Genomic DNA, 25,771 nt, shown 5'->3' on the forward strand with positions numbered 1-25,771 from the left:
GCCAAGAATGTGCCAGCACAAGAATCTAGGCCTAATGGTGTGGATCTGAGTCAGCATTGGATCAGGCACCAATTAGATAATTAGTTTTGCTGGCAATCAGTGCTATTTGTTTGAACAACCAATCACACTGAGAATACTAATCCAAGATCCAAGATATTTTGTTGTGTTTGCATCCCTGCGTTTGCCCCTGCAACAACTCATAGAACAGAGTCTTTTTTTTTCTTCCCAGAATCAAATCATGTAGAAATGGGGAAAATACAGAGACATACAGTACATATCATAATATTGAACTACTCCTGCTTTACTTTCTCAAAAGAAAAGGAATCCTCCTTGGTTGCATAGACAGAAAACTGGCAACCGAGGTACTGTACCCACACATTTAAGATTCATAGACGCGTCTTCCAAACAAGACCAGGTACTCCCTCAAAAAAAAAAAAAAACAGGTACAGTTAGCAGCACGTGCTAACCAACAAACAGTTTTCATAAGCAAAGGATCCCTACTAGTCTCATCTCACATAATCACATAGCATGGGCCATAGGGGCCAACTGCCAACGATGAAGCTGCAGTATTTGCCGGGAGCCTCTTAGTTCATCCAAATACTTCCTCGTTGCAGACTGGGCATGCCTGAATCAACAAAAAGATAGGGATCAGGTGATTCGCCTATTCTGGGAGCTGCTTTCATATGAGAGATTCAGGTACAGCAGAAAAAAAAAATTCAAATATTTGAAGCATATATATACATTAGCATATACAGAAGACATCAGCTTTCAGAGGCTAATATTTCAAAAACAGAACTGAACTATACCTTGTTGATCTTAAGCCACCGAGTTATGCAGTTTGCATGATAACAATGGCTGCAGGGTAGTCTTATCATCTTCTGTCGGCTTTTATAGGTCGTTTTGCAGATCACACATCTGTTGGGAAGGTACAATGCAGTTATGTATCTGTCAGCAACTTAATCGAATCAAACTGCTACTTCTACATTCAAAAGGATGACAAATCTGGCGAAGTAGAAGATGCAGCTACGTACTCTTCATTGTTCTTCTTCCTCGAGAAAAAGGTGCACTTGTGCCTAAATGGCTCCAAGTAAGCTATCAGGTCATCAGATAACCCTCTGGACTGAGTTCCTACTGCTTCCCCTAATGCTTGTAGTTGCTAGAACATTTACAAATTAATTACAATGAGAGTCCCATAGTGATGAGGTTATCATGAGATTCACCATAAGTAATAGATTTCAGCTAAAGTGTTGTCTTTTTTTTTTATGAAACAAGGATATAATGGCCAACTCTGAACCTGAAAGATGCAGCTGCTGCTGCCCAGGCGCCCAGCTGACTCTGGTTTGTGTAAGTTCTAATTCTTGTTCTATAATTTGAATGTTAGCACGTCATGGTCCCTTATGTAATTCGAAACAATATGGACCGTTGGGGTTTTTAACATTCTACAGAAGCATGGAAGTTCTATAATTTGAATGTTAGCACGTCATTCTACTGAAGTTGGAATGTTGGATTCGCTAGCCTGATTGTAACAGCACAGGGAGTCATGGACATAGGACAAGATATATCATGAAACAGCTTTTCAGCCTGCACTCTGAACAATTGAACACTAAGTAGCTAGAAAAGGCTTGCAATTACTTCAAAAAAGAAAAGGCTTGCAAAAAGGAGAGATTTTTGGAGAGATAAAGAAAAAAAATCGAGAACGGGCATTGCATGCTTTTCATAAAGGGAAAAAGGAGTCCAAAACAACTGACAACCATACAGATCATCACAGCCAGGGATGAAGCCCAACAAATACAGGAACAGGGAACAATCAGAAAAAGAAACTGAAAGCTGAAGGACTACACCTGAAAAAGGAAAGCGCAACCCAACTAGACGCCCAGGGAAGAAGAGAGTAACCAGACGTTACACACCAGCACGCCTAAAAACTCCCAAAGCATGGAATGGAAGTAGTACTCTCTAGTCTCTTGGTTTGAAAACTTGTGAACCTAAAGTCAACACTGAAGTTAAACTGTTGGATTTGTTATGATGGATATTCACTCTACATTTATGCTGGACACTATCAACAGTGCTTGGGAGCTCCGTACATCAGGAAACTCAGTAAATAAAACATGATGTCCACCCTAAGTATTCTATTCATGACACAGAGTGCTTAAAAAATATAGAGCGCTGACAAACTTCTTAAGAGAAACATTCAGGAACTTCACTTTATTTGTTGTTAAGAAACAAATGCATCAAATCTCCAGTAGGTCTTCAGAAACCTATTTGTTCTACCTCAACCCCACAAGTAGATTTTGCTGCTACTATATCCATTTTAGGCAATTGCTGTGCTACTGTATCCACGTGAAATGTGAAGTTCACATCATCTCTTCCAGCGCATGAAAGAATGACTGACATACCTCGTAAGACATATTATCAGGGTCAACATTGTCTTCCCGTGCCACCTGGATGCACAAACAAGTCTCTCCTTATTTCCTTTCAATACGTAAGACAGGCACCGATCCCGATGAACCAAAAAAGTTCAAACAGAAGAGTGCCAAAGCAACAAACCTGAGCTGCATTCTGCGCAGGCCTGTACTCAACAGCCGGTGACGATGCCTCCAAGGACACGTTACCTGAACGTGAAATGAACGATGAGCATGTGGTCAGTGACTGTGTTAGTTGACTACAGCTAAGTAGCTAACGGTATCACCTCAAACGAAGCGAAAGAGCCTGGGAGTGGAGCAGTACCGGCGGATTCTCTGGTGTCGGCAGCGGCGTTGCGCGTGTTCTCCTCCTCCTGCAGCTGCCAGGCCAGAGCTTCGTCAGACGTCAGCCATTCCTCGACCTTATGGGTCTCCGAGGAGACGCGGACCGAGTAGGTGGTGGGAGTCGCCATTGATGAAGTTTGCGACTTTCCTGCAAGAATTTAGCGGCGAAGGCGGGGATTTGAATCAAGCAGATGAAACGCCGTAGCAGAATTAAACATGTTTGAACTGAGCACTTGTCTCTGAACTCTGAGCCGAATTAGCATTTGTACTGTTGTGCTCATGATTGCAGAGTGGAAGTTTGATGGCCGCAAATGTCTAACGTTTATTTTCGCATCGCAAGAAGAGCAATTTTCCACACAGAAGAAAATTCATCGATCGGTGTCGGTGCTACTGAATTTTACTCTTAGCATCAACAATCAGAATTCAAATACAAAAATTACAGCTCTGATTGATCGAAATCAATGCCGAATTGCAAGCTCGCGTGGAGGTTCTGCCGTCCAATTGCCACAGGACCAAACAAAAAGAGAGAAATTGGGGGGAATCCTTTCTCTCTCGGACCAAGAAACCAATCACGCAAGAGACAAAAAGAAAAGGAGCAAACAGAATTTGACTCGAGATCAAGAGCGCCGAATCGTCCAGCGACCGGCGTCTTCTCGAAAGAAACGGAAGGAGATAGCCGTGCGTACCTCGCTTTCGTCCTCCGGATCAGCAGGGCAGGGCAGGCAGAGTGATGGCGCGCCGCCGCCTCCTCCCTCCCCTCCTCTCCCTCGCTATCTCTGGCAAACTGTGTGGTACAAACAACTAGTACTACTCCTCCAGAAGCTTTATTATGCAACCGACGACGCGAGCCCTGGTTGCTCACAAGTCAATGTGATGTAGACCACTTACTCAGAGCTCGTCTTTTTGTTTCCTTTTGCATTATTTTCTCCCTCGTCTGTGTCCTTGTTCCTGGCTGCAAGCCTGCAACAACTGCATTTTTCATTCAATTTTCGATGACCGAACTCCATTTTACAAACCCAGAGGGTTATCCGAGGACGCCGTGACAGGGGATTGTTAGCTGTCCATGAGATGAACACGTCGCGTGGCCTAGCAGCGTTTTGTTTAACAATGTGCTTAGGCAGCTAGGTTTACACACAAACACGGTTACAAGTGGCGATCAGAGTGAATTGTTTAAGGCCACCGAAGCCGGTGGCAGGTCGGCGTCGCATAGAGAGAGTGGCTCACAACTCAGGAGCAGAGCCGAACCAAGAGGTCCCTCCAGAGCAGTAGCTTCCAGGCGATGGATCGCACGAGATTCTGTAGCCAGACGGTGGCACAAGAACACCCTTTTGATGGCTCCTCTGTCGCGACGCTGCCGCTGTTGCGAGAGGGGCTGTGCTCATTTTTTTTTTAAGAAAAGGATAGGTTATTTGGTGGCGTTGGGATAGGTCCAAAAACGACCGTAACTTGCGATGGCGGATGACACTTGACAGCGGCGGGGAATAAGTTCGGGGTAAAAAGTTGCAGAACGCGATTCACATTCAACCGCTCGGAATCATCGACGGGAGAAGTATCGCATGCCCATGATAATGACAGAGCTCTCATAATTTTTACTTGTTCATTTATTTCTTTTTCCCGTAAAGATTAGAGGTGGGTTGGGTCATGAAAGATCGTGACGAAACATGGGCCTAATGTGCAGTAGCGTGCACGATGATGCCTTGTCAAGCAAGTGGGCCTCTATGCTTGAACAGCCCGGATTTAATTCCTTTCTCCTGCGTACGAACGGCCCAACTCCTCGCCGTCACGGCCCGGTTTCCGGTCTAGCTAACGCCGGCCCAACCGCGCCCGCGACGACGAGCGAGCGCGCGTACGCGTCCGTTCGGTGGCTCACGCGCTTGCCATGCGTGCCCGCCCGGCCGCCGGCCCGCCGTGGCCGCGCACGTAGAGGTGGGTGAGCAACGCGAGGCTCGCCGACGCCGCCCGCCGCCGCGCGGCGGAACCACCGAGAGCGCCCCGCGCCCGCCTATAATTATGAGCACGCACACACACACACACCGGCGCCATTAACACAAGCCAGTCCAGTCCTTTCCTCCCGGCCCGGCTAGCGAGTACGTAGCTGCTTGTGGAATGGCGACGACGACGACGACGGCCGCCGAGCTGAAGCCGCTCGCGGCGCTGTCGCTGCTGCTGGTCCTGGTCCTGGTCCTGGTGCTGGTGGGCGGCGGCGCCGACGCGCAGGAGGCGACGTGCGCGGGGCAGCTGAGCGGGCTGGCCCCCTGCGCGCACTACAGCGTGCCGCCGCCGCCGGGTCAGGCGCCGCCCGCGCCGGGGCCGGAGTGCTGCTCCGCGCTGGGGGCCGTGTCCAGGGACTGCGCCTGCGGGACGTTCGCCATCATCAACAGCCTGCCGGCCAAGTGCGGCCTCCCGCGAGTCACCTGCCGTAAGACCTCCTCTCTCTCTCTCTCTCTCTCTCTCTCTCTCTCTCTCTCTCTCTCTCTCTCTCTCTCTCTCTCTTCGTTTTTTTACTTGCACGCGGTCGGTAGGTAGCTTGAGGTGCATGCATCGGGATCGATCATCGGGTTGAGCGTGTTCTACATTTTTTCGTGTGCTGACGATTGGTCATTCTTCTTCTTCTTTTCCCCCCTCCGTGGATGCAGAGTGATGACCAGTAGCGCGCCGTTGGCGAGGTGAAGGTGCAAGAGCAACAAGCCAAGAAGAAGAATAAAAAGATGGAAGATCGTCTCTGATGGATGGTCATCCAGAATCTAGACCTAGCTGCTGCTATCGGGCGTTTTCCTTTTTCCCTCCCTTTCCCTCCCTTTTTTTTATTAAGGTTTGATAGCTTCATCAGCAGTTCAGCTAGTCCTGTCCGCTGGTCTCAGTGAATGAATGTTGAGAAAACGCTGGCAGCAGTTCCTACATCTCTTGTGCATCTCTGCGGACGTGCGTGTTCCGTGAGCGCGCGCCACACACACGTCATTCCATGCGAACGTTCGCATTTGGCACCGGCAGGCTCTGCAGTCTGCAAAGCAGAGGCTACCCAAAACCACAACTTGGCAGCGTTTGGTTAGGGGTGAAAAAAAATCTTGCATACAAAGAATATTAAATAAAGTCTATTTGCAAAAAAATTTCACAGATAGGTGCAACTTTGCGAGCTGAATCTAATGAGTCTAATTAATCCATAATTAGATACAGTAATACTACAGTACCCATACTCTAGTCTCTAGTCATCCTCCAATCACGCGGTCAAAGACCCCATAAGCTACAGTAACTATAGTTGTGAAGGTGCTTTTGTATTTAGATTTCATTTAATACCTCTAATTAATGGTCAAAGTTGCGAAAATCTTTTCGCCCCCATCCAAACACGGCCAAGAATTAATCGTACAAGGCTCGACGCCACACTAGATAGAAACCAGCAGCATACAAAACCAATTTGCGCAGAGGGGTACTCTTTGAAATGAATGATAATGCATCGGTACAAGGTTTCACACTGTATACATATCCTGGCCCCATGCCCTCCACGGTTTACTCTGGCATGAACCTTTTCTTAGCACTTTAGCAGGCACATATAACATAATAAAAGTGTCGCCACAAAAGAATTTTTAACCTTTCTTCAACCGAACCATTTGACGGACTGAATCTTTACAGATACAAGGCGCAAGTATAGAAATGTAAAACCTCCAATTCCTGATAGCATCTCTCTCTAACAATGCCTAAGACACAGGCACTATTCTGTGATCTGTTCTAGAAACAGGGCTTCTTGCTTGCTTGTGAGGCCAAGATCACTGAATGATACATCACCCTCGCTGGTTGTAAAGGTGCGCCTCGGGTATGTCCTGACCTGCATGATAAGGAATGGTGAAAATGTAGGATCGGGCGAATTTAGCCACAAGAATGAAAATGCGCCATATAAAAAACTAGCTGGTTACCAATCACTCAGCTATTTTCACATGACCATAGATGATTTACAGAAAAACAAGTAAAGGAAAGGAAATGCCACTAGCCAGCCAAATATATATACGATTGAATACCACCAGGAAAACTACGATTTCAAAATATATCCAGACAGGGAAGCTTTTTGCAAAAACTGGAAATGATTTTCGATATGTGCCCCTGGCATAGCCCACTAACTTGCCACTCTATACTATATTATTATTTTTCTAAGTCCATTCAGTTGCAATGATACGGGATGAGGGCATCAGGCTAGCTACTTTTAACATTTTGTTAAGAAGGTTAGACAGCAGCTAGAGCTAGACATATACAAATTAAATAAACCTGGATTAAGTGCCGCAGAGGCTATGTCCTGTACTGCAGCATGGCAAAAAATGCTATCCCCCTCCCTCCTAGAAGTTCAAAGATGCCCGGATAGCATTAACACTATCTGGTGTTGCCTTGTGTGGCTAGTGTTTAACATGTTCCACGGTGGAAAAAATGGTGAATGTGTTGGTGCTAACTCAAACCACCTCAGAGTCAGAAGCATAAAAATTACAGGGTGAAAAATACAGGGCCATCAAGCACTTTTTTCTCGAACAACAAAGGAGAACTGCATGAGCAGGGTCATCAAACACTCAGTTGGCACAGCTAATCTTTCCCCTTAATCCATGTGATTTAATCTATAGCCTTATGTTTAATGCTACAGAAGCCTGCATGAGAAATTGCTCAAAAGTCGGAGTGTCCTGACTAATCATGAAAGTAACCCTTAGCTCGTGAAAGCAGGAATCTGGAACACTTTTTTTCAATATACATACAAAATTTTATCAAAATAATGGTAGAGGATTACCAATCTGTAGGTCCCTGGCTTGCAAGTCCTCCCGATGTCCAAGAAATCAAATAGAAACTGCAAGCAAACCACAGCAAGCCAAGAAACAAGTATTAATTGCTCGCTATAAAAAAAAGAAAGAAAAACAAGACCAAACAAGTTGAATTAATGTTTTTGTTCTGGATTCAGGCAGCACAAAATTATTTACCTGAAGCTTATCAGTTTTGAGAAAGCGACGCCCCTGTCGACTACCGTCAGGCATGCGAACTACAACTGTCACAGCACCTTCTATGTCCGGAGGTGGTTCTGATGGTAATGATGCTTGCTTGGATGCGAGATTGGATTCTAGCTCCTACTTTCATAAAACATGAGGTGCAGTGAATCAAATATCCAGCTAAGAAAAACAGATAGGATAAAGAATGAAAATACAGATCAAGTAAGCCTAGGGGAAACTGGTGAAGTGAAGTGGCTAGTTGTCATAAAGTCTTCCGTAGAGAAGACACTGATGCCAACTTGTATTCCATCTCCTGGAAGGCACATCTATAGTCTTACATTGCTTACAATAATTTTTTTTGAAGGAAATTGCTTACAATATTGACTAAACACAGGATATTAATCTAATGAGTGTAGTGTACCTCACCAGCTAAACCTAAACCAATATCGAAACAGAAGATAACAAGAGCACTAAGTTGATCACACTGATGAACTGATTTTGTAGTTATCTAGCATTCAAATATCAAAGATAACTTCAACTTACAGATTACATGTGACAGAAAGATACCTCTTCCTCAATTTGCTTTTTACGCCTTTCCTCCTCCTGCTGCTTCTGTTTCTCAAGAGCAGCTTCTCTCGCAGCCGTTTCTTCTAAGCGGCGGAGCTCGGCCTCCTGTAAGGCCTTTAATTCCTTTTCTTGGTCAGCTTGTAGAGATGCAAGGTATTCATCATCCTGAAAATCAAAATTTAGTAGCCCTCAACAAATATAATGGAAATTACCAATAAATGGATAAATCATAGACCTCACACCTGCTGCTCTCGTAATAACCGTTGTTCGGTTAATGCTGGTGATGGAGAGTGCGCCAGTGGGGGATAATAAGTTGAGCTTCTGTGAGAAGGCATGGAGAAAGGATATGTTGGTCTTTCAGGAACTCCACCAAACATTGCAGCCTCAAGCATAACAGCTTCATCATGTTCCTCAGAAGAAATGCCACCCCACTTTTATGAAAATAAAGATGTCAGAAATGAAACAGATGCTATCTAATGTCAAACATAGTTCAGACTGGGATCACACATTATAATACCTCAGATGGGAAATCATCTCCATTAGACTGGCTATTGTTAAGTACAGGGCTAGGACCTGGTTGCACCATTGGTGCTAACTCAGTGCTTTCAGAAGGGACACGCCTAGAGCGACGTCTGACCAACGGTTGTTCTTCTACATCTTCAGTATCCTCTTGCAAGCTCTCTTCATCTATGGGTTGCCTAGATGTTCCAGCCTTTCCTGAAGCTAGTCCTTGCCTCCAAAAGGAAATGGCACGTATAAGGAATCAAATGATGCTGTAGTAAGGTAGCTGAGTAAAGAGCTAGATAGTAAAAGTTAATATTCACCTTTCAACTGTTCCATCTGCAGTTCTCATGTCTGCTTCATCAGAAGAATGCTCTCCCAAGTTCACGCTCTCTGGATGTTGATCTCCTCCTTGCTCTACTATCTGACAATTGTTGCAAACTAATGATGTCATAAAGCAAGATTCACAAAAGCATGTTGGAGACAAAATATAAGCACGAGTGCGCGCATACACATACAAGAGCGTGCACGCGCGCACACTTTCATGTTGGAGAAAACATATGAACACACACAGCCACGTGCACACACACAACCAACTTACATTTGCCAGTCCTTCAGCATCCTTCTTTGAAGCTTCAATTGCTGCCCTAATCATTTCCTCTTCTATGTCATCATCATAATCATTAACATGAACCAATGGAGGAGCAGTTGGCACAGAAGATGTGTTGCTAGGAATATTAGCATGCGGAGCAGATGGTGCCGATGGCAACATGTCATCCTCATCATCAATTATGATAGTTCCATGAACTTCAGGGCCATGTGAAGACTCATTTCCAGTAACATCCTCAATAACAGGGGCCTGACCAGATGGACCTGTTTGAGGATCACCCTCCTTAACTTCAATAGGAATCTCTCTCACCTCTCTAGGGTGTGAAACCAGTGGCCCAAGACTGACACTATCAGTGGCACCGATTCTGTCGAAAAATTGTTGCTGAAAATTTGGATCCATCAGTGCAAAAGGATCACGGAAATTCTCCGGGAACAAAGATCTTTGGAATGTATTATCAAGTGGTCCATCCACATCCATATCATCACGACTAGCAATTACAGTGTTTTGATTGATTGCATTCCTGTAAAGCACAAACATATTATTAATCTCTACAGCATGACAAGCAAGAGTGAACTCTGACATCCAAAGCGAGCATGGTGGGAAAATGAACCAATGAACCACTTACAGTGTGCTGTCTCCTTCATTGAAATGAGAATTGATGGCCCGATTGAGGTCACCACCATGTTCCTGGGTTACATTAGTCAGTTAACCTCGGACTAGATGATAGGTAAATGACAACAGAGGCAAATAATAGTGTTGTTTAAGTACCAATTCGGATGCAATATATATAAGATAAGCGTTGGCTAGACTTATGAAAAAAAATGTAGGAATAATAAGGTGCTAAACTGTTATGTATATTCCATCTTAGACAACAGAGGCAAATAATAGTGTTGTTTAAGTACCAATTTGGATGCAATATCTATAAGATAGGCATTGGCTAGACTTCTGAAAAGAAAAGGTAGGAATAATAAGGTGCTAAACTGTTATGTATATTCCATCTTACAGCCGGATGAAACACATTGGATGATAGTATGAATACAAAATGTGCAGTCAACACTCAACAGGTTTATTGGAAATGTAACTACAAACACTCATATGTAAGCAAGCACAAGATATTTCTGCAGATCCTGCAAAGCCAGAATGAGCCGGGTAAATGATTTCAAACAGGAACAGCAAACGGAACCAGATCATGCAAACAATGGTAATCAAACTGGATGGCTTGTGACCAATTTGGACACCTTTTTACTTAAGCGAGGCAAAATTGTGTCATAGTTTAACTAACACTTTATAGGTGATACCTATAAGATAAGAGCTACCTAGACTTCTAAGAAAGAAAACCATAAGAATAACATGGTAGTAAAACTGTTATGTGAGTTCCAACTTGAGATTGGATCGAGCACATCAGATGATAGTATGATTTCATTACAAGTGTACTAAACACTCAACAGGATTACTGAAATCATAAACTATGAACGCTCATACTTAACAAGCACGGGAAATATTTGGAGATGATGCAAGCCAGAATGAGCCAAGTATATCATTCCAAACAGGAACAACAAATTGACCAGATCTCGCAAATGATGTTAACCAAACTGAATGCCCAGTGACTAAACTAGGCCCATTTTTCTCGAGTAGAGGCAGAAATTGAACTTTTGTTTGTCTTTTTTCTGGAAAAAGTAACTTTGATGACTTGTAAAGAGCAAAAATAGCAAGGGGCAAGAAAAGCCACGAGATTAGGCAGCGTGATTCCATTCCATAACTGCCAAATAATTCCAGCAATGGCTAGCGACTCCACGATTCAAAAAGCCAAGCGTGTTAATAAGCCCGCAACGCAAATCGGGCGCAACTCGTCCCCACGACATCGCATCGCAGCAGGCCCAAACCCCAACCCCGTCCCCCACCCACCCGACGACACAATTCAACACCAAACCCTAACGCCCGCCCCGGCGCGACCAAATCCGCCACGAGCCTAGCCGATTCCGCGAGATTCCGGAGCCTGAATTCAACAGCGGGAAGGGGAAACGGAAGGGGGCTGCGGGCGGTACCTCGAGCTTGCGGACGGCCAGGGCATCGTCCGCCCCCGTGATGCTGACGAAGGTGTCGATCGCCTCCTGCGGCGGCCTCGCCATGGCGAGAGGGTCCGGAGGCGACGCGGCGCCGAGAGAGAGAGAGAGAGGAGAGAGAGGGTAAAGGGAGAGAGAGCCGGCAACAAACTGAAGAGAGGCTGCGAGCGATGACTTGTTTGCGAAAGTCTCCGAAAAACCACCCCAAAAGGTACTCTCAGATGCAAACAGTTCATATCACCAGTTTGGAGCACCTGCTCAACAAACCAATGTGAAAATTGTTTTGAAACGCTTGCTCGGTTGGTAGAGGGTGTGGTCAAGTTTTCGGTCGGTCCGAATTCGAACCCAACATCGCTTACGTAAAACACTATTATTTGTAAGAAATAGGGTTCGAACCCAACATCGCCTATGTAAAACACTATTATTTGAAAGAAATGGGACATATGTCTCTCCTTTCTTTGTCAGCTATATATATTTTTTATAAAGCACAATAAATATTGAATGGAAATAAACGGTTATTCGATGAATCATTATTGTTTGCTTCAATCCCTCCTCCTCGATTTCCTTGCTGCTATAAAATGATATGCTTTTGAACTTATTTAATGCAAACCAATTTTTCAGCCTATTTTATAAGAAGATATCCTTAGAAAACCGTGTTAAAATGCATTTATCATATTCTCACGATGCAAATGTGCAAAGATATGTTGATATTCAGATGGAGAGGTATACTTCGTTTACAATAGTTTGACAGAAATAAAAGATTGAACTTAGAAGATAGATTGGACTGCCAACATATCCAAATAAGAGGCTCCTCTCGCAAACTCGCTCTATCTCATTGCCTCACTTATCTCGTACAAATTGTGTTATTAGATGGATTTTATTGCTTGAATGATGCCAGCATGTTTTTTTTTGAGAATCACACAGTACAACGAAGACGCCCACAACACGCACGCACACTCACACCCTATGAATACACGTACGCAAACTCTACCCCTATGAGCACCTCCGAAAGACTGAGCACCGGCAGATCTGAAGATTCCCGAAGTCACCACTGGCGTCTCGTCGTCGACGGGAACGTCGCTTACCACTTAACGTGTAACACCGGTAAATACTAGGAAAATCCCAGGAAAAGGTGCGAGCACCAGAATTTGAACCCTGGTGGGTAGCGTCCCACTGGACCGTCCTACCATTGGATTACAAGCCAATTCGCGATGCCAGCATGTTATTACCATTGGATTACAAGCCAATTCGCGATGCCAGCATGTTATTTTACTGTGCATATCCTCATATTACCTTTTATTCAAGCTTGCTTATTTCTTGCCTTTTTTTTCTTTTCTTCTTTCACGGGTCATGGTTACAAGGATCTACTTTGACATATGAAACATGTGCATTCTCATTTTCGAGAGAAAAGGGTGATCTTTTTTATGCCCGAGAAAATATTCTTTTTTGTTATAACACTGGTACAAATTGACCTAAGATTCGGTTGGCCCAGCAGTTATATCGCATCCTCTTTTTATCTTTGCTTATGCAACCTATCTTGCTTTTTTTTTTTTTGAGGAACTATGCAACCTATCTTACTTGAAAAGCTGATAATCCGAAGAACACAAGAGGACTTTAAAAAGCTGTCGAAAAATGCTCTCTACCAGCGAACCTTTGTCCCACCTACCTCTTCCATCTTGGAATTGCATCCGAATTGCTTTGCAAACCTAAGTCAAAACAAATATTTGTTGTTAAAAGGAAATCAATGGAGTTAATCATGATGTGTATCAATAGGAATCTCGGAATACGTTATCTTTCACAAGTTTTGACAAGATCAGCACCAGCATCCTCAGGTTTCTAAGCAGCATCCTGAGAGAGAGGGCTTTTGCTACGGTACTTCGAAGTGATTGTGGACTGTCCATTGAGATAGATCTAAATAATTATTATAACATAATTAGTCCTACCTCCTAAGGGCAATTTCAGTGAGAGTGTCATAAGAGGGTCATGGACATTAAATTTGCTAACATGTACCAATAGTATGAAGAGAGAGAAGAGATGAGTGTCATAAAATATGAGAGGAGTGTCATCACCATGACACTCCACTGGCACAGTTCTTAAGATTACAATCTAGGTAACTGTGTCGATGACACTCCCACTGAGACTAGCCTAAGTGGTATAAGGACAAATATGTTTAAACAATCTTTTATTTTTGAGAGTATATGTAAAAATAGGAAAAATATTTTCCAATTAGATCTAACTACACTTCATGATTCCACTAGGATAGTGTTTGGTTCAAGAGTCTACTAGAACGAAGTCATTCCATCTCATGTTTGGTTCAAGACTCCGAGGTGGAATATTCCTAGAGATTCAGGAACGAGGTCGTTCTCGAAAAACAGCCGAACGAGCTCATCCCACTTGGACAGCATGAGCTCTCCGTCTCGTGCTCGCGTATCGCCACTTCCCCTCGCGCATCCCCGTTGCTCGCCGGTCACCGCCTTTACCACTCCAACCAGTCGCGCCGCCGCTTGCTCCTCGCCGGACCTTGCCACCCCTTGGCACGCCAGGCCAAGCCACCGCTTGATCCTCACTAGGCCGCGCCGCGCGAGCCGAGCCACCTCGCCGCGCCACCGCTCGCGTGGTCGTGCCACCTCGCCACTCGCAGGACCGCGTTGTCCCTCCGCGCCTCCTATGTGGCTCCTCGCTAGGCCGCACGCTCCTCCGAGGGGGAACACGGTGAGATTGAGTTTGACTGGCTGGTGGGACCCATTTCACTGTGGTGACGACAATTGACAGCCCACATATCCAATTCATCCTCATCCATCCAACCAAACAAAAAATAGAGCCACTCCGTCTCCATCCCTTCAACCAAACATTAGGGTATGAACCATCTCATCCTAATCGCCAAAAAAAAAACAGATTTGCTAGACGTCAATCGGTTGAAATCTTGTATTTGTGTCAATCGACGTTCTCAGACGTTGGATCGGCTCTGGATGAAGGAGATTACTCGTGTGTAAATACCACAACCGGACCTGGTGCGACAGATTATTTTCGAGCCTAGTGTCTTCCGTTAGGCCGTTATCGGGTCATCACCATGTGAAGTGGGTGTGCGACCCGTTTTGGCTCTGTTCGTTCAGTGGGGAGTGGTAGTGGTCTGGTTCATTTTTTTCCCCTTTCATCTTCGTTCTTGTCGCCGAGCGTGGGCAGCGAAGTGGTGGCGGCGGCGGCGGCGAATTGATTACCTCGTCATCGGATCGGCGACCATCAACAAGGAAACAATGACCTCGTCGTCGATTTGGCTGTTGAGGTATGCACACGAGTTGACCAACGAGATGTAGTTCTAGGGTTTTGATCTGTGCGTGAGGGTTAGGTGGACATGTATTAGTTTTGGGGTTGATTTGTTCCAGTTTCATGGCGGATTTCGAATCAATTTGTAGGGGATCCCATTTGATTTGTGTTTTGTTGTTGTCCGCTCGAGTGTATTCACCTGTCTGTGGTGGAGAAGCTAGGATGCATTTTTGCCCTGTTTGGCAATCGTGGTGGATTAGGAGCGGACTCCCGCACAGTCAATGAGCCAAATCGTGGTGCAATCCTGTTTGATCTATGCTGATTCACGATAGTGCTTTGGATTTTATGATTTAAGTAGATATGTTCTTCACAGCATCACGAGCACACAGAAAATGTAGAATTAATAATCCTTTGTGTGAGATAATTGCAATCTCATCAAAAAAGTTTTCATCCAATTTTTTTCATACATCCTGATGCAGTTTATTAAATGGGCGTGTTCCCTCACTATCCTCAACAAACCAGATAGGTCTTTTTTATGTGTGTTTCAGCTCTAATCACCTGGTAACAAACTAGCGGTATTCTGATTTTCGACTGTTGGCAGCTAGCGCTTCTGTAGTTTTGCATGACGACGGGAAGCTGCAGCTCATGTTTGTTTTCCAGTGGTTGTTGTTTCATTAAGGAAAAGTTGAGATACCTCATCAGCTCATCCTCTGGCCCTTGATTAGTAAAAAATTGTATGTACTATATTCAAAATTTAAAGAACCATATAACTGTAATTACACAATCACACATAGTGTATTTTTTTGCTACAATGCTACTCATATCTCAAATGTAATATGACACTATGGTACTGCTGTCATCACTGGCATGGAGTAAAAGATAGAGAGCATCACACATGTAAATGTATTTTACAACACAATGGAGTGTAATAGTTTTATGCAACAATAATGCATAAAAACCAAAAGCATACCATCAGATTTGTTGTCTTTATGTAAATATACTCTCCATGTTTCATTTGTATCTGGCAGTGGTGCTTTGATTTTGTGTGTTTAGTTAGCTTGCTTTTGTCGATCTAAACCTTACCTTATTTAAGTATAATAGGTAGTATCAAATCGATATTTTTTGTCGATATTTAAATTTTTTTATTTTCTGTCCCCAAACTGTTATAGATTGGTGCATGTTGTCCTACCTTTTTCGTGTAGATCGCAAGTTTCTTCAAACTCTTTTTACCAAGAAAACCTTCATCAAGTTTGCAGGTAAAAACTAATGTTCTACCTCTTTGTCATTGCGTAGTTAATTTTGTAATTCTGAACATTTTCTTTTCTTAATATATATTTTCTTCTTCCTAGTAGATCCATCTATTTTCATTGGTTGTGGCAACGTTCTCTATCTGTATATTTTATCAAAGATTAAATTGAATCAAATATTTACTTTTCATATACATGTTGCTTTCTTCTTATTAGACAACATATGTTATAATTTGTTATCATATCTGCTAATTTTTTAATAGTAAATAATATATGTGTATGTGTTTAAAGATTTCTTTGTATTTGAAGTTTTATTAGCATAGATATGTTTAGCTTCTAAAAAAGTTTTAGTATGATTGTATTGTTGCTGCTTCCAATATTATAATTTACAAAGCATTTATAGAAAAATTTAACATATTACTTTGTTGTCAACACAAAAAATTACATGTAACTTTTTTATTCTTATTGTAACTTAATACTATTAAAGTTTTTAGAAGTAAACAGTATATGTGTCTATGTATAAAAGTTTCTTTCTATCTGAAGATTTACCGGCAAAAATATGTGTAACTTCTAAAATTTTTTAGTATAACTCCACTACTGCTTCCAATATTAAAATCAAATAAACTATAAAAAAATTATATGCAATTTGTTGCCAACTCAAAAATTTACAAATAACTTTTTTTCTTTGTGTAACTTAATATTTCTTTCTGTGATTATCTACCAAGAAATTTGAATAATTCTCAGTATTATGTATATTCTCTATTGTTTGAGTTTATGTATTTATGATGTTTCTATTTTTTTTCCTGTAGATACAGTTGATATGATGCCGGTAGGATGATTTGCTCTTTGCAATTTGGTGGTTTTTGTTTAATATTGGCTCATGTCTTTCCCTTAAATTTGATGTACAACATCGTACTATTATCATAGGAACCTGGGACACATTTGAACACGAGCTACAGGTGTGTGTGTGCTGCGTAATACAAGTCTACTTGTGACGTTCAAATTCTACATCCATACTTCATTCTACTTATCATGCATGTTCCTGTTCTCTGTTTTGAAAGCTCTATTCTTCCAAAATGTTTGCATATAATTTCATTATTTTTTATGATTTTTGTTTGCATCTTGGTTGTCAAAATAAAAGCACATGCAAAACTACTAGTTACTGGGCTCAATGTCAGGTATTGGGCCAGTACTATTCCATCTTAATAGGCCTCCAAACTGGCACAAAAACGAACCCAAATTGCTAATGGGTCTACAAACTACAAGTGTGCCCAATATGAATGGGCCTCGACGTTAACAGGCACACTACAGTAAATATGGCCTGATAACACATCTCTAAAACATGATTTCGGTGTCATTCCCTGGCTTCTCAGCACGCCACATCGTCCGGAAAAGCAGCAGCCGTCCGATCGGGCATCCAACGGCCACGGGAACGGCCTCCGCCGCCGCAGTGCTCCGGCCCCGCCCGAGCCCCGCCCCCCGCGCGCTCGCCGCTGCCGCCGCCTCGTCGCCGCCATGGAGGGCCCGCGCCGCCGTCCGCCCGTTGCTGAGAGGCAGATCCGCCACCGCCGCGCTCGCCGCCGCGCTCGCCGCCGCGTCCTCGCCGGATCCGGCCCCGGCGCCACCGGATCCGGCGCCTGCGGAGCCACCGCCCGCGGGAGGGGAGGGGAGCCACCACCGCTGGCGCCAGAGAAGGACTGGGAGAGGGAGGGGCCGGCGGCGCTCGGGGAGAGGGAAGGCCGGCGCCTCGTCCTCGCCGCCTCGCTCTCGCTGCCACCGCCGCTGCGGCCGGGGGGGAGAGAGAGAGGGGGAGAGGGAGAGGGAGAGAGAGGGGAGCGGAGGGGCGCACGGCACCACCGTCCTCCACTGTGTTGCTTCTTCCCTCCGCCACCACGCCCACGCTGCCGTGCCGCGCTCCACCCAGAGCCACCCAGCTCTCGCCGACGCCACGCCTCTGCCACCCACTGCTGCCACTCCCCGCACGCCACCGCTTCCAATCCACCAGCACCACTGCCGAAATCCTGCCGCCGCGCACTCTGCTCCCGCCTTGCCTTGCCTTGCCCCAATCCGCCACATGCGCGCTGCTCCATTTCTTCCCTTCACGACGAATGCACGCCGGCACCGCAGCACTGTCGCTAGCGCACCTCCCTCAGCTCCGCTTGCTCCCCTACTTCCTCCCACTCGCCTGCCTCCTCTCCCTCTGCTGTTTATTGGAAAAGAACGAATGGGGAAGGAGAACTTACGCACAGCAGCATCCCAATCCTGAGCACACGATGGCCACCTTACCCAGCCCAATAAGAGCAAGCCACGGCACCACTTTTCTCCTTCTTTTCTGCGAGAACGTGGTTCATGAGGAATAAAGAGAGAAAGGCAGGCAGTCCACCGATTGGTGTTTGCGACTACGGAAACTTGGCTGACTGCAACCTTGACCTAGCATCAGCTACGGGAAGAAGTGCTACGTGCACCTCGCAAGTGCACCCAGAGGAGAATAAAACCATTTTCCATGTATCAGAAAATTCCCAAAAATTTTCTTAATAAACTAGGTACACTCTAGATCATATCCATGCATTTCCACCACCACGCTGACTGCCGTCGCGTGCACGAGCTCCGCCATGGCCTCCACCGCCGCGCGCACGAGCTCCGTCTGGCCGGCGAGCGGCGCAGCCGGCGGGGCGCCGCCACACCATGACCTCCGCGGTCCGCCCTCGAGCCACCGCCCTCGCCGCGGTCCGCCCTCGCGCGGACCTCCGCTACTGCCGCCGCCCAACCCAGCCCCGCAGAGGAGGAACCGCTGCTCTTGACCCGGGCACATCGATGTCGGGCTTGCGCAGATCGAGGCTCATCCGCCCGACGGCCGCCGCTCCTCGACGCCGGCCCCCTCTCCTTCCCTCCCGCCGCCGCGCTGGCCCCCTGCCACCGCACCCGCGGCCGCGCCGGCCTCCGCTGCAGCCCGGAGAAGGCTGATGCCGCCATGCCGCGGTCTGGCCGAGGAGGAAGGAGCGAGGAGGGGGGGGGCGGCGCAGCCCTGCTCGCCCTGGAGGAGGCGGCGGAGGGCACAGGGAGGGGGAGGGGCGGCCGAGGGAGCTGGGGAGGGGGACAGCGCGGCGGAGGGGGAGGGGGCGCTGGAGATCGAGATGGCACAGGGAGGGGGAGATAAAGAAGAGAGAGAAAAAAAACTAGAGAAAATAGGAAAATGAAAAGGGAGAAAGAAAAAAGAGAAAATGAAAAAAACAGAAAATAGGGAAAATAGGAAAAATAGGAAAAAAACTGTAACAATGACAAAAAAAACAATGCGAAGATAATGAATTGACATATTCGTCCCACCTACGTTGCAATACTTAAAAAAACAAAAAAATGCATCAAACTACGTACATTCTTATTCCACGTATTAAATAAACTTACACCAACTAAAATATGTTCCAGTCGTTACTACTACAATAGCAACACTATACGTATAATTCGATTACCATTCTTCGATGGCTTCTCATACTACCTCCACAATAACGCATCATATTTTAACATAATCACTACTTCCTAAAAAAATATGTCTACTAATCGCAATATGTTTTCGAAAATACATTAAGTATCAGACTAATTATGCTCCGCCCTCCCTAATAAACTATCTTACCTCTTTTTTCACCACAAAAAAAAACATCAACAAAATAATATACAAAGTTTCATATAATACAAATAAAAGTTACAAAGTTACAAATAAACGCTATATGGAAAGCCAACGAAAGAAGTGTTGTGTCTGTTAGTTAGTTAGCGTCATTTAGGGAGGGAGTAATCGGATTTTTTCCCTCCAGTAAAAATCAAGGGCTCAAAGATGGAGTACCACAGCACTGACCGGAGAGAGAAACAAATAAGAAAGGGTATGAGCAACACTAGGAATCAGAATGATTTGGGAAACAGTAAAAGATCTACTACGATCTGAAACAAAATCACACATGGAAATTTCACAAAAAAAAAAGGACTGTCAATACATGTCTACACCAAAAAAAAAATGTTCACGTCCAAAATTGGGCATAAAGGACGGAGACACTAGCAACGTTGTCATCAGAAATTCAGAACTACACCTGCTAGAGGTTTACCCTGAGGTATGTGCGGGCGTATTCCACGTACGCAGCCGAGGATTGATGACGCGGTGTATCCCGTACGTTCGCCTGCGTATCTCGTTCACTTGTTCTGCTGCTCCACCTCCACCACCTTCACTCCTCACTCACTCACAGACTGAGGCAGATTCTTTTCGCGACCGTGCGAACATTGTCAGTTGTCAGTAAAAGGTAGAGAAGAAAGTGACAAGAGGGTTGGGTTCTCGCAGTTCTTGCAGTCTGTAGATTCAATGGATTCAAAATTTTGTCAAACGGTCGTTCCGAATCAAATTCTTTAAACCAAAATTCATTAGACGAACGATAAGTCTGAAGTAAAACTGAGTAAAAGCTGAAAAAAAGAATGATCGGTCTGATGTTAATCGATAAAACCTATATAGTTGGTTCCCACTAATAGTCATTTACTTTGATTTCTCTGCAACCACGTTAAGCCACATCATTCTTTTTGTTTCAACCGTTAGATCTTCAGTAGATAGATAAATCTTGGCCATACGCTGTAATTCATCATCCTCCATCCCACTAACAGTCATTAATTGAAACATTGCACTATCTCTCAGCAAAGAAATGGTTTACTATGTGAGAATCATTAATGTGGAGGCACTAAAATTATTAGCACATCCAATTACTGAGTTCTTTAGTGCTCACCTCATAAAAATGGGTCCATTACATGCGTTCTTTTGTTTACTATCCCAAGCAGTTTTTATGTTGCCATTAAGGCGCATTGGCCAAGGAGAGAATTTGCATGCGGCCAACTAGAGCTTCATGGTGGCAAGGGTGAACCCCTGCCGGTTCATGAGATACGGCTGTGACGAGGCCCCGGTACACCGAGAAGCATGGGCACGGGGAGGCCAGCGCGCACGCACCCTTCAACTACCCGTTCAGCGCAGCTGTGGCCACTCGGGCCTACAACTCTATGCCCATGTCCAGGACGCGCACATGCGGAGATCTTATTCACATTTTTCTCCATATATCCTTGAGAATATCTTGTTCACATTTTTCTCCATTCATCATTTATAAATTAATCTGTTGCCTTCATATATCCATTGGAATATCTTATTCATATTTTTCCCATTGATCTCCAAATATGTTACTTAAACAATAACCTCAAACTGTCATCTAAACTATAGCTTCAAATTCCAGCAGCAACGCGCGGGGAATTCAACTAGTATAAACTATAGAAGGGAGGATGACGAAAAAATAAGAAAAGTTCCCTTCAAAAATTAATAATAACTAGTTTTCTTAAACCAGATACATCATAGTACATGAAGGCTGAAGTAAAACTCAGAAAACATATATCCATTGGAATATCTTATTCATATTTTTCCCATTGATCTCCAAATATGTTACTTAAACAATAACCTCAAACTGTCATCTAAACTATAGCTTCAAATTCCAGCAGCAACGCGCGGGGAATTCAACTAGTATAAACTATAGAAGGGAGGATGACGAAAAAATAAGAAAAGTTCCCTTCAAAAATTAATAATAACTAGTTTTCTTAAACCAGATACATCATAGTACATGAAGGCTGAAGTAAAACTCAGAAAAAAGAAGAATCGCCGTCCGTGGGGATCGAACCCACGACCACGTGGTTAAAAGCCACGCGCTCTACCACTGAGCTAGGACGGCTTACAATGGTCACTGCTTACATAGACTTAAATTATTGAAAATAACAGCAAATGTGGCAATCGTATTCCTCAGATTAAGGATTGGCAGAACTGCAGAACATAAGACAATCTGGCGCTCTAAACAATAATCTTGAAAAGGTATCAACCTCGATTTATAAACACGCCAAGGCTCAACAAAGTAGTTTAAGAAACCAGGAAAGTCCAATCCAATAAAGAACAAAGAACTTGTTCATATCTACAGACAAACAGCATAAAAAATGGTCTTCTGAATCTGAACACTACATATTTCGTCGGAAGTGTGAGTGGAAAACTGAGGCGCCTAGGTGTCGCACTTCCACTTCGATGTTGGCACGCAGTTCAGGTAGTGGCACCAGTGACAGCCATCGTTCCCATTCTTCCCCTTGAAAAGCATCACCAGTGAAATCACAAACCTGCATTACAAGTCTCTTGACATCAGTTCCATTCCAAATTTTCATAAACGTAAGTAATAACTTAGTAGCTGGTCTAAAACGTGTTCAGCATTTGTACAGAACCACACATATTTTGCACCAACATTTTCAATTTTTCTGACAAATAAAAAAAGGCAACAAAATTATACCGAACCACATTATGATGATTCACTTACCCAGCCAATAGCAAGACGAATGCCACAACCCACAGCACGTATTGGTATTCTTTGTACTTAGGAGGTTGGCTAGTCTGTGGCAACTCATGGCGTTCCATCCAACCAAATTGAGGCCTAGCCAACAGAACAAAGCCCAAAAGGAAGCCAGTAGCGAATCCACCAATATGAGCGAAGTTGTCTGCGTGAGGTAGTATCCCAATAGCCAAGTTGAGCGCAATAATAAACAGGAGAGTTATTATGGCTGCTGCCTGCAAGAGAAATTAAGCTGATGAGTAACACAATTATCAAGCAGCTGACAGAACAAAGAGTAAGTTTTATCCACCTCTTTTACTGACCTTGTTGGAATAAATAGTCCAGTTCATGAGTAGCTCTGAGAGCATGGATCCAAGCAGGCCAAATAAAGCTCCAGATGCACCAACAGAGATGTAGTTGTTCTGTAGGAAGAGTGCAGACAGCACGCTGCCACCAAAACCGGATAGTAGGTATATGGCACCAATGCGAACTTGCAGGCAAAAAAAATATAGTGTCAGTATAAAATGGTTATGAATAACAAATATCTGCAAAACAAAAAATGAAACATATAACAGAAAATGAGCAGCTAAGTCTACATTGGCATATCAAGAAAATATTTTTTAAAAAAACAATCCTTCAAACAAAATGTCAATATATTAGAGATCATATCATAGAAGTTACAATTATAATGATTCGGAACTATGATAAGCTTACCAAACCCAAATTGCTGTTCAAGGCGGATTCCTATAAACAGCAAACTTAGCATGTTCACAACCAAATGGATCAGGCCAGCATGGAGCCAGATGCAGCTAATAAGGCGCCAGCCTTGGTGCTGATGAACAATTTTGTTCCAGTCAAGGGCTCCCATTTTCTGCAAACTGTCAAACAAAAAAAGAATTCTAGTGTTATTTCAATAATCTCATAAATCCTACACTATATTACAGGAGCAGTATAATCCAGACGAAATTCACGGTGACATATGGTCACCGAGCAGCAATCCCAGTACAATTAAAACAAGGAGGCATGCAAATACGATGAAGCAGGTAACACCAGATTCCAGAATGTGCTATTATCTTATCTTGCTCTGCAAAGGCCAGAGGTAAAAACAAACACTTGCACAAGTCAAAGCGGTTCAGATGGTTCCATCTAGGAAGAACACGAAATATAATAATAATACTATAACACGGGATCCTACGCCTGCAACATAACTTTGTCGCCCATTTACCACCTATATTCCGACAGAAGCGTCCAAACTTTAACAGTACCCATCATGAACATCATTGCTGACAGCCTATATGATTTTGGTACTAAAGAACTACTGGGTATATATTACTAACATCTAAGCCATTTCAGAGCCTACACTGCACGGAACTACAGATAGACCCCACATCTATCGACAGAAACAAAGTACAGGGGAGCTGAAGCTATCGAGTGGTTTGGACAGGTAATAATCGAATTTGCAAAGTTTTAAGATCAGTTCAAGCAAGTCCAGACGGAGATCTGAACTGTCAAGGTCACATCAAAAAACTCCCCTGCCTCGAAGACTTCCAAAAATCATTTAAAGGTGAAAAGGACTTAACACAAGGAAAAGGCAATTAAGTTTAGAAGCAACAGTTCCAGGCTTGATTCTACGAGGCTAAAAAAGCTACGACCACCAGCAGAAAATACCCAGAGACCCCCGTTTCTTCCCAATTAGACCTTGCACGAACAAAATTGCCGGCTCTTGCTACAGAGTGCGAGCTTAAAACCACCCAAAATTGCAACCTTTGCTAACAATTAGCCACGAACATGGTAAAACGTCAACCTTCTGTTATACCCCATCAAACCCCAAAGACCCCAGAAGCAAAATAAACCCCCCGGGAATTCGCGAATCTCCTCACCGAATTCCACCTAGATAAACAAAGCAAATTACCCTAATTGGAAGCTTGTGCATCGACAACGTACGTGGAGGATGACGGCCCGAGGAGCGGGTTCTCCCGGAGCGGCTGGAAGGAGAAGCGGCGCAGGAAGCCGGCGACGCAACCCCCGAACTGGCTCCCGTGCCTGGGGCAGTTGTTCTCGTACATCTCGACGACGAAGACCGCGATGCAGGCGACGATGACGGTGGGCACGAGCCACGGCCACCACTTGCGCTCCTCGGGCCCCTCGTACCCGCCGTACCCGTAACCGTACCCTCCCCCGGGCGCCGCCGCCGCCACCACGCGGCCCTTCCCGTCGCCGTTGCTCGCCATGGCCTCTCGCGCCTGCCCCCCGCCCCCGCCTTTCCGGCCCGGTTCAGTGGAGTGGAAGCCAAGGGGAAGAAGCTCAAGTGGTGCGGCTGTGGTGGTGGCTGTTGCCGCTGCCAATTCTGGTGTCGCTTGGAAGCGAGGTGAGGAGGAAGAGCTGATGAGGAGTGGAGGGGGGAGGAGGAGGAGAGAAATGGAATGGTGCGGGCGCGGCTCGGGACACCCCGCGACAGCGACGGTCAGGGCCCGCGGTGGGTGGGGCGCCGTCAGGCTGGCGCGCGGGGCCCGTGGAGGGGCCGGGACCACGGGGCGGTGGGACGTTGCTGTCCGCGGCCCGAGCGGAGCGGTTGGGTTGGGTTTCGCTTGAGGGGAGCGGGTTGGGGGGGGGGGGGGGGGGGGGGGGTGGCTGCCGCCTGCCGGAGTAGAGAGTAACTGCTCAGCGGGAGGAGGAAGGGACTCCGAGAGCTGATCCGATCATCCGAGACGAGGCAGGCGAGGCGGGGCCGCGGGGGACATGCGCGTGACGTGACGAGGAGGCGCGAAGCGTGTGGGTGCGAGGCGGAGGCGGAGGCGGAGGCGGTGGACGAGCCCGCCCGCGGCACGGCACCCCGGCGGCGATGACGTGCCCGCGAGCGCCGAGAGCGCGTTGGCGTGGCGCGCTGCCGCTGGGCCATGTGGTGGCGCGCCACGCCTGGCGCCCCCGTACGCGCAAGGCCGACCTGCCCCTTCTCGGGGCCGTCGCCGTCGGCTCCCGTCGCTTCCCGTGGTCCGGTACGGCACGGGACCGGGTAAACCGCCCGGATCGAACTCGCGGCGTTCGCTATCGGTGAGAAGTCGGAGCACCTGCCACCATTTGCCTCAAGAAGAAAAAAAAGAAATTGTCCGTGACGCGGCTAGTTGCTGCCCAATGCCCCATGGCCGGGTGCTGTCGCTCAGTGTGACCGCGACGGATCTCAGCCTACGCCGAGCTTCGCGTTGCGGCCGACCGCGATATAACTGTGGAGATCCAACTTTTTTTTTCCGTGGGGAACCTGTGTCGTTGCCTGCGTTGGCCCATGGACCATGGCGGCGCCCCGCGCTGCATTCACGCCGATGTGCCGTTTGGACGCGCCGTTTGCGTCTCGACTGGGATCGCTTGCGTGCACGCAGCCGCGCACGCACGGTCACTGCGCTCTGCGCGCCCGGCGAAGGATGCGCCGTCGTCGCGTGGGCGCCGCACGGATGGAA

The 25,771-nt window shown here is 45.7% G+C and overlaps 4 protein-coding genes and 1 non-coding gene across 5 annotated transcripts; 1 reads left to right on the forward strand and 4 right to left on the reverse strand.

Moving 5' to 3' along the window:
- Window positions 1-212: 212 nt before the first annotated feature.
- LOC120684799 (E3 ubiquitin-protein ligase BIG BROTHER-like) lies at window positions 213-3,847 on the reverse strand. Its single transcript, XM_039966672.1, has 7 exons — window positions 3,431-3,847; window positions 2,725-2,892; window positions 2,545-2,609; window positions 2,394-2,438; window positions 1,032-1,156; window positions 807-915; window positions 213-625 (listed from the first exon to the last, which is right to left on the reverse strand). Exons 2-7 carry the CDS (start codon window positions 2,870-2,872, stop codon window positions 590-592), a joined length of 528 nt encoding a protein of 175 aa, XP_039822606.1. The 5' UTR covers window positions 2,873-2,892; window positions 3,431-3,847; the 3' UTR covers window positions 213-589.
- A 919-nt stretch (window positions 3,848-4,766) lies between these two features.
- On the forward strand, window positions 4,767-5,644 carry LOC120696131 (anther-specific protein MZm3-3-like). Its single transcript, XM_039979273.1, has 2 exons — window positions 4,767-5,163; window positions 5,381-5,644. Exons 1-2 carry the CDS (start codon window positions 4,851-4,853, stop codon window positions 5,383-5,385), a joined length of 318 nt encoding a protein of 105 aa, XP_039835207.1. The 5' UTR covers window positions 4,767-4,850; the 3' UTR covers window positions 5,386-5,644.
- Window positions 5,645-6,155: 511 nt separating this feature from the next.
- Window positions 6,156-11,636, reverse strand: LOC120684806 (plant UBX domain-containing protein 8-like). Its single transcript, XM_039966681.1, has 10 exons — window positions 11,420-11,636; window positions 10,000-10,061; window positions 9,366-9,894; window positions 9,088-9,188; window positions 8,781-8,997; window positions 8,506-8,694; window positions 8,264-8,428; window positions 7,691-7,834; window positions 7,504-7,560; window positions 6,156-6,564 (listed from the first exon to the last, which is right to left on the reverse strand). Exons 1-10 carry the CDS (start codon window positions 11,501-11,503, stop codon window positions 6,451-6,453), a joined length of 1,662 nt encoding a protein of 553 aa, XP_039822615.1. The 5' UTR covers window positions 11,504-11,636; the 3' UTR covers window positions 6,156-6,450.
- A 9,975-nt stretch (window positions 11,637-21,611) lies between these two features.
- On the reverse strand, window positions 21,612-21,683 carry TRNAK-UUU. The gene has a single exon. It is a non-coding gene; the product is annotated as a tRNA-Lys (tRNA).
- A 53-nt stretch (window positions 21,684-21,736) lies between these two features.
- On the reverse strand, window positions 21,737-24,715 carry LOC120684815 (RHOMBOID-like protein 2). The gene is made up of 5 exons (XM_039966684.1): window positions 24,264-24,715; window positions 23,034-23,197; window positions 22,643-22,809; window positions 22,308-22,555; window positions 21,737-22,113 (listed from the first exon to the last, which is right to left on the reverse strand). The coding sequence occupies exons 1-5, from the start codon at window positions 24,548-24,550 to the stop codon at window positions 22,002-22,004; spliced, it is 978 nt and encodes a 325-aa protein (XP_039822618.1). The 5' UTR covers window positions 24,551-24,715; the 3' UTR covers window positions 21,737-22,001.
- Between the last annotated feature and the right edge of the window lie 1,056 nt (window positions 24,716-25,771).

Source organism: Panicum virgatum, chromosome 2K (assembly GCF_016808335.1).
Source record: "Panicum virgatum strain AP13 chromosome 2K, P.virgatum_v5, whole genome shotgun sequence".
NCBI classification, from domain to species: domain Eukaryota; kingdom Viridiplantae; phylum Streptophyta; class Magnoliopsida; order Poales; family Poaceae; genus Panicum; species Panicum virgatum.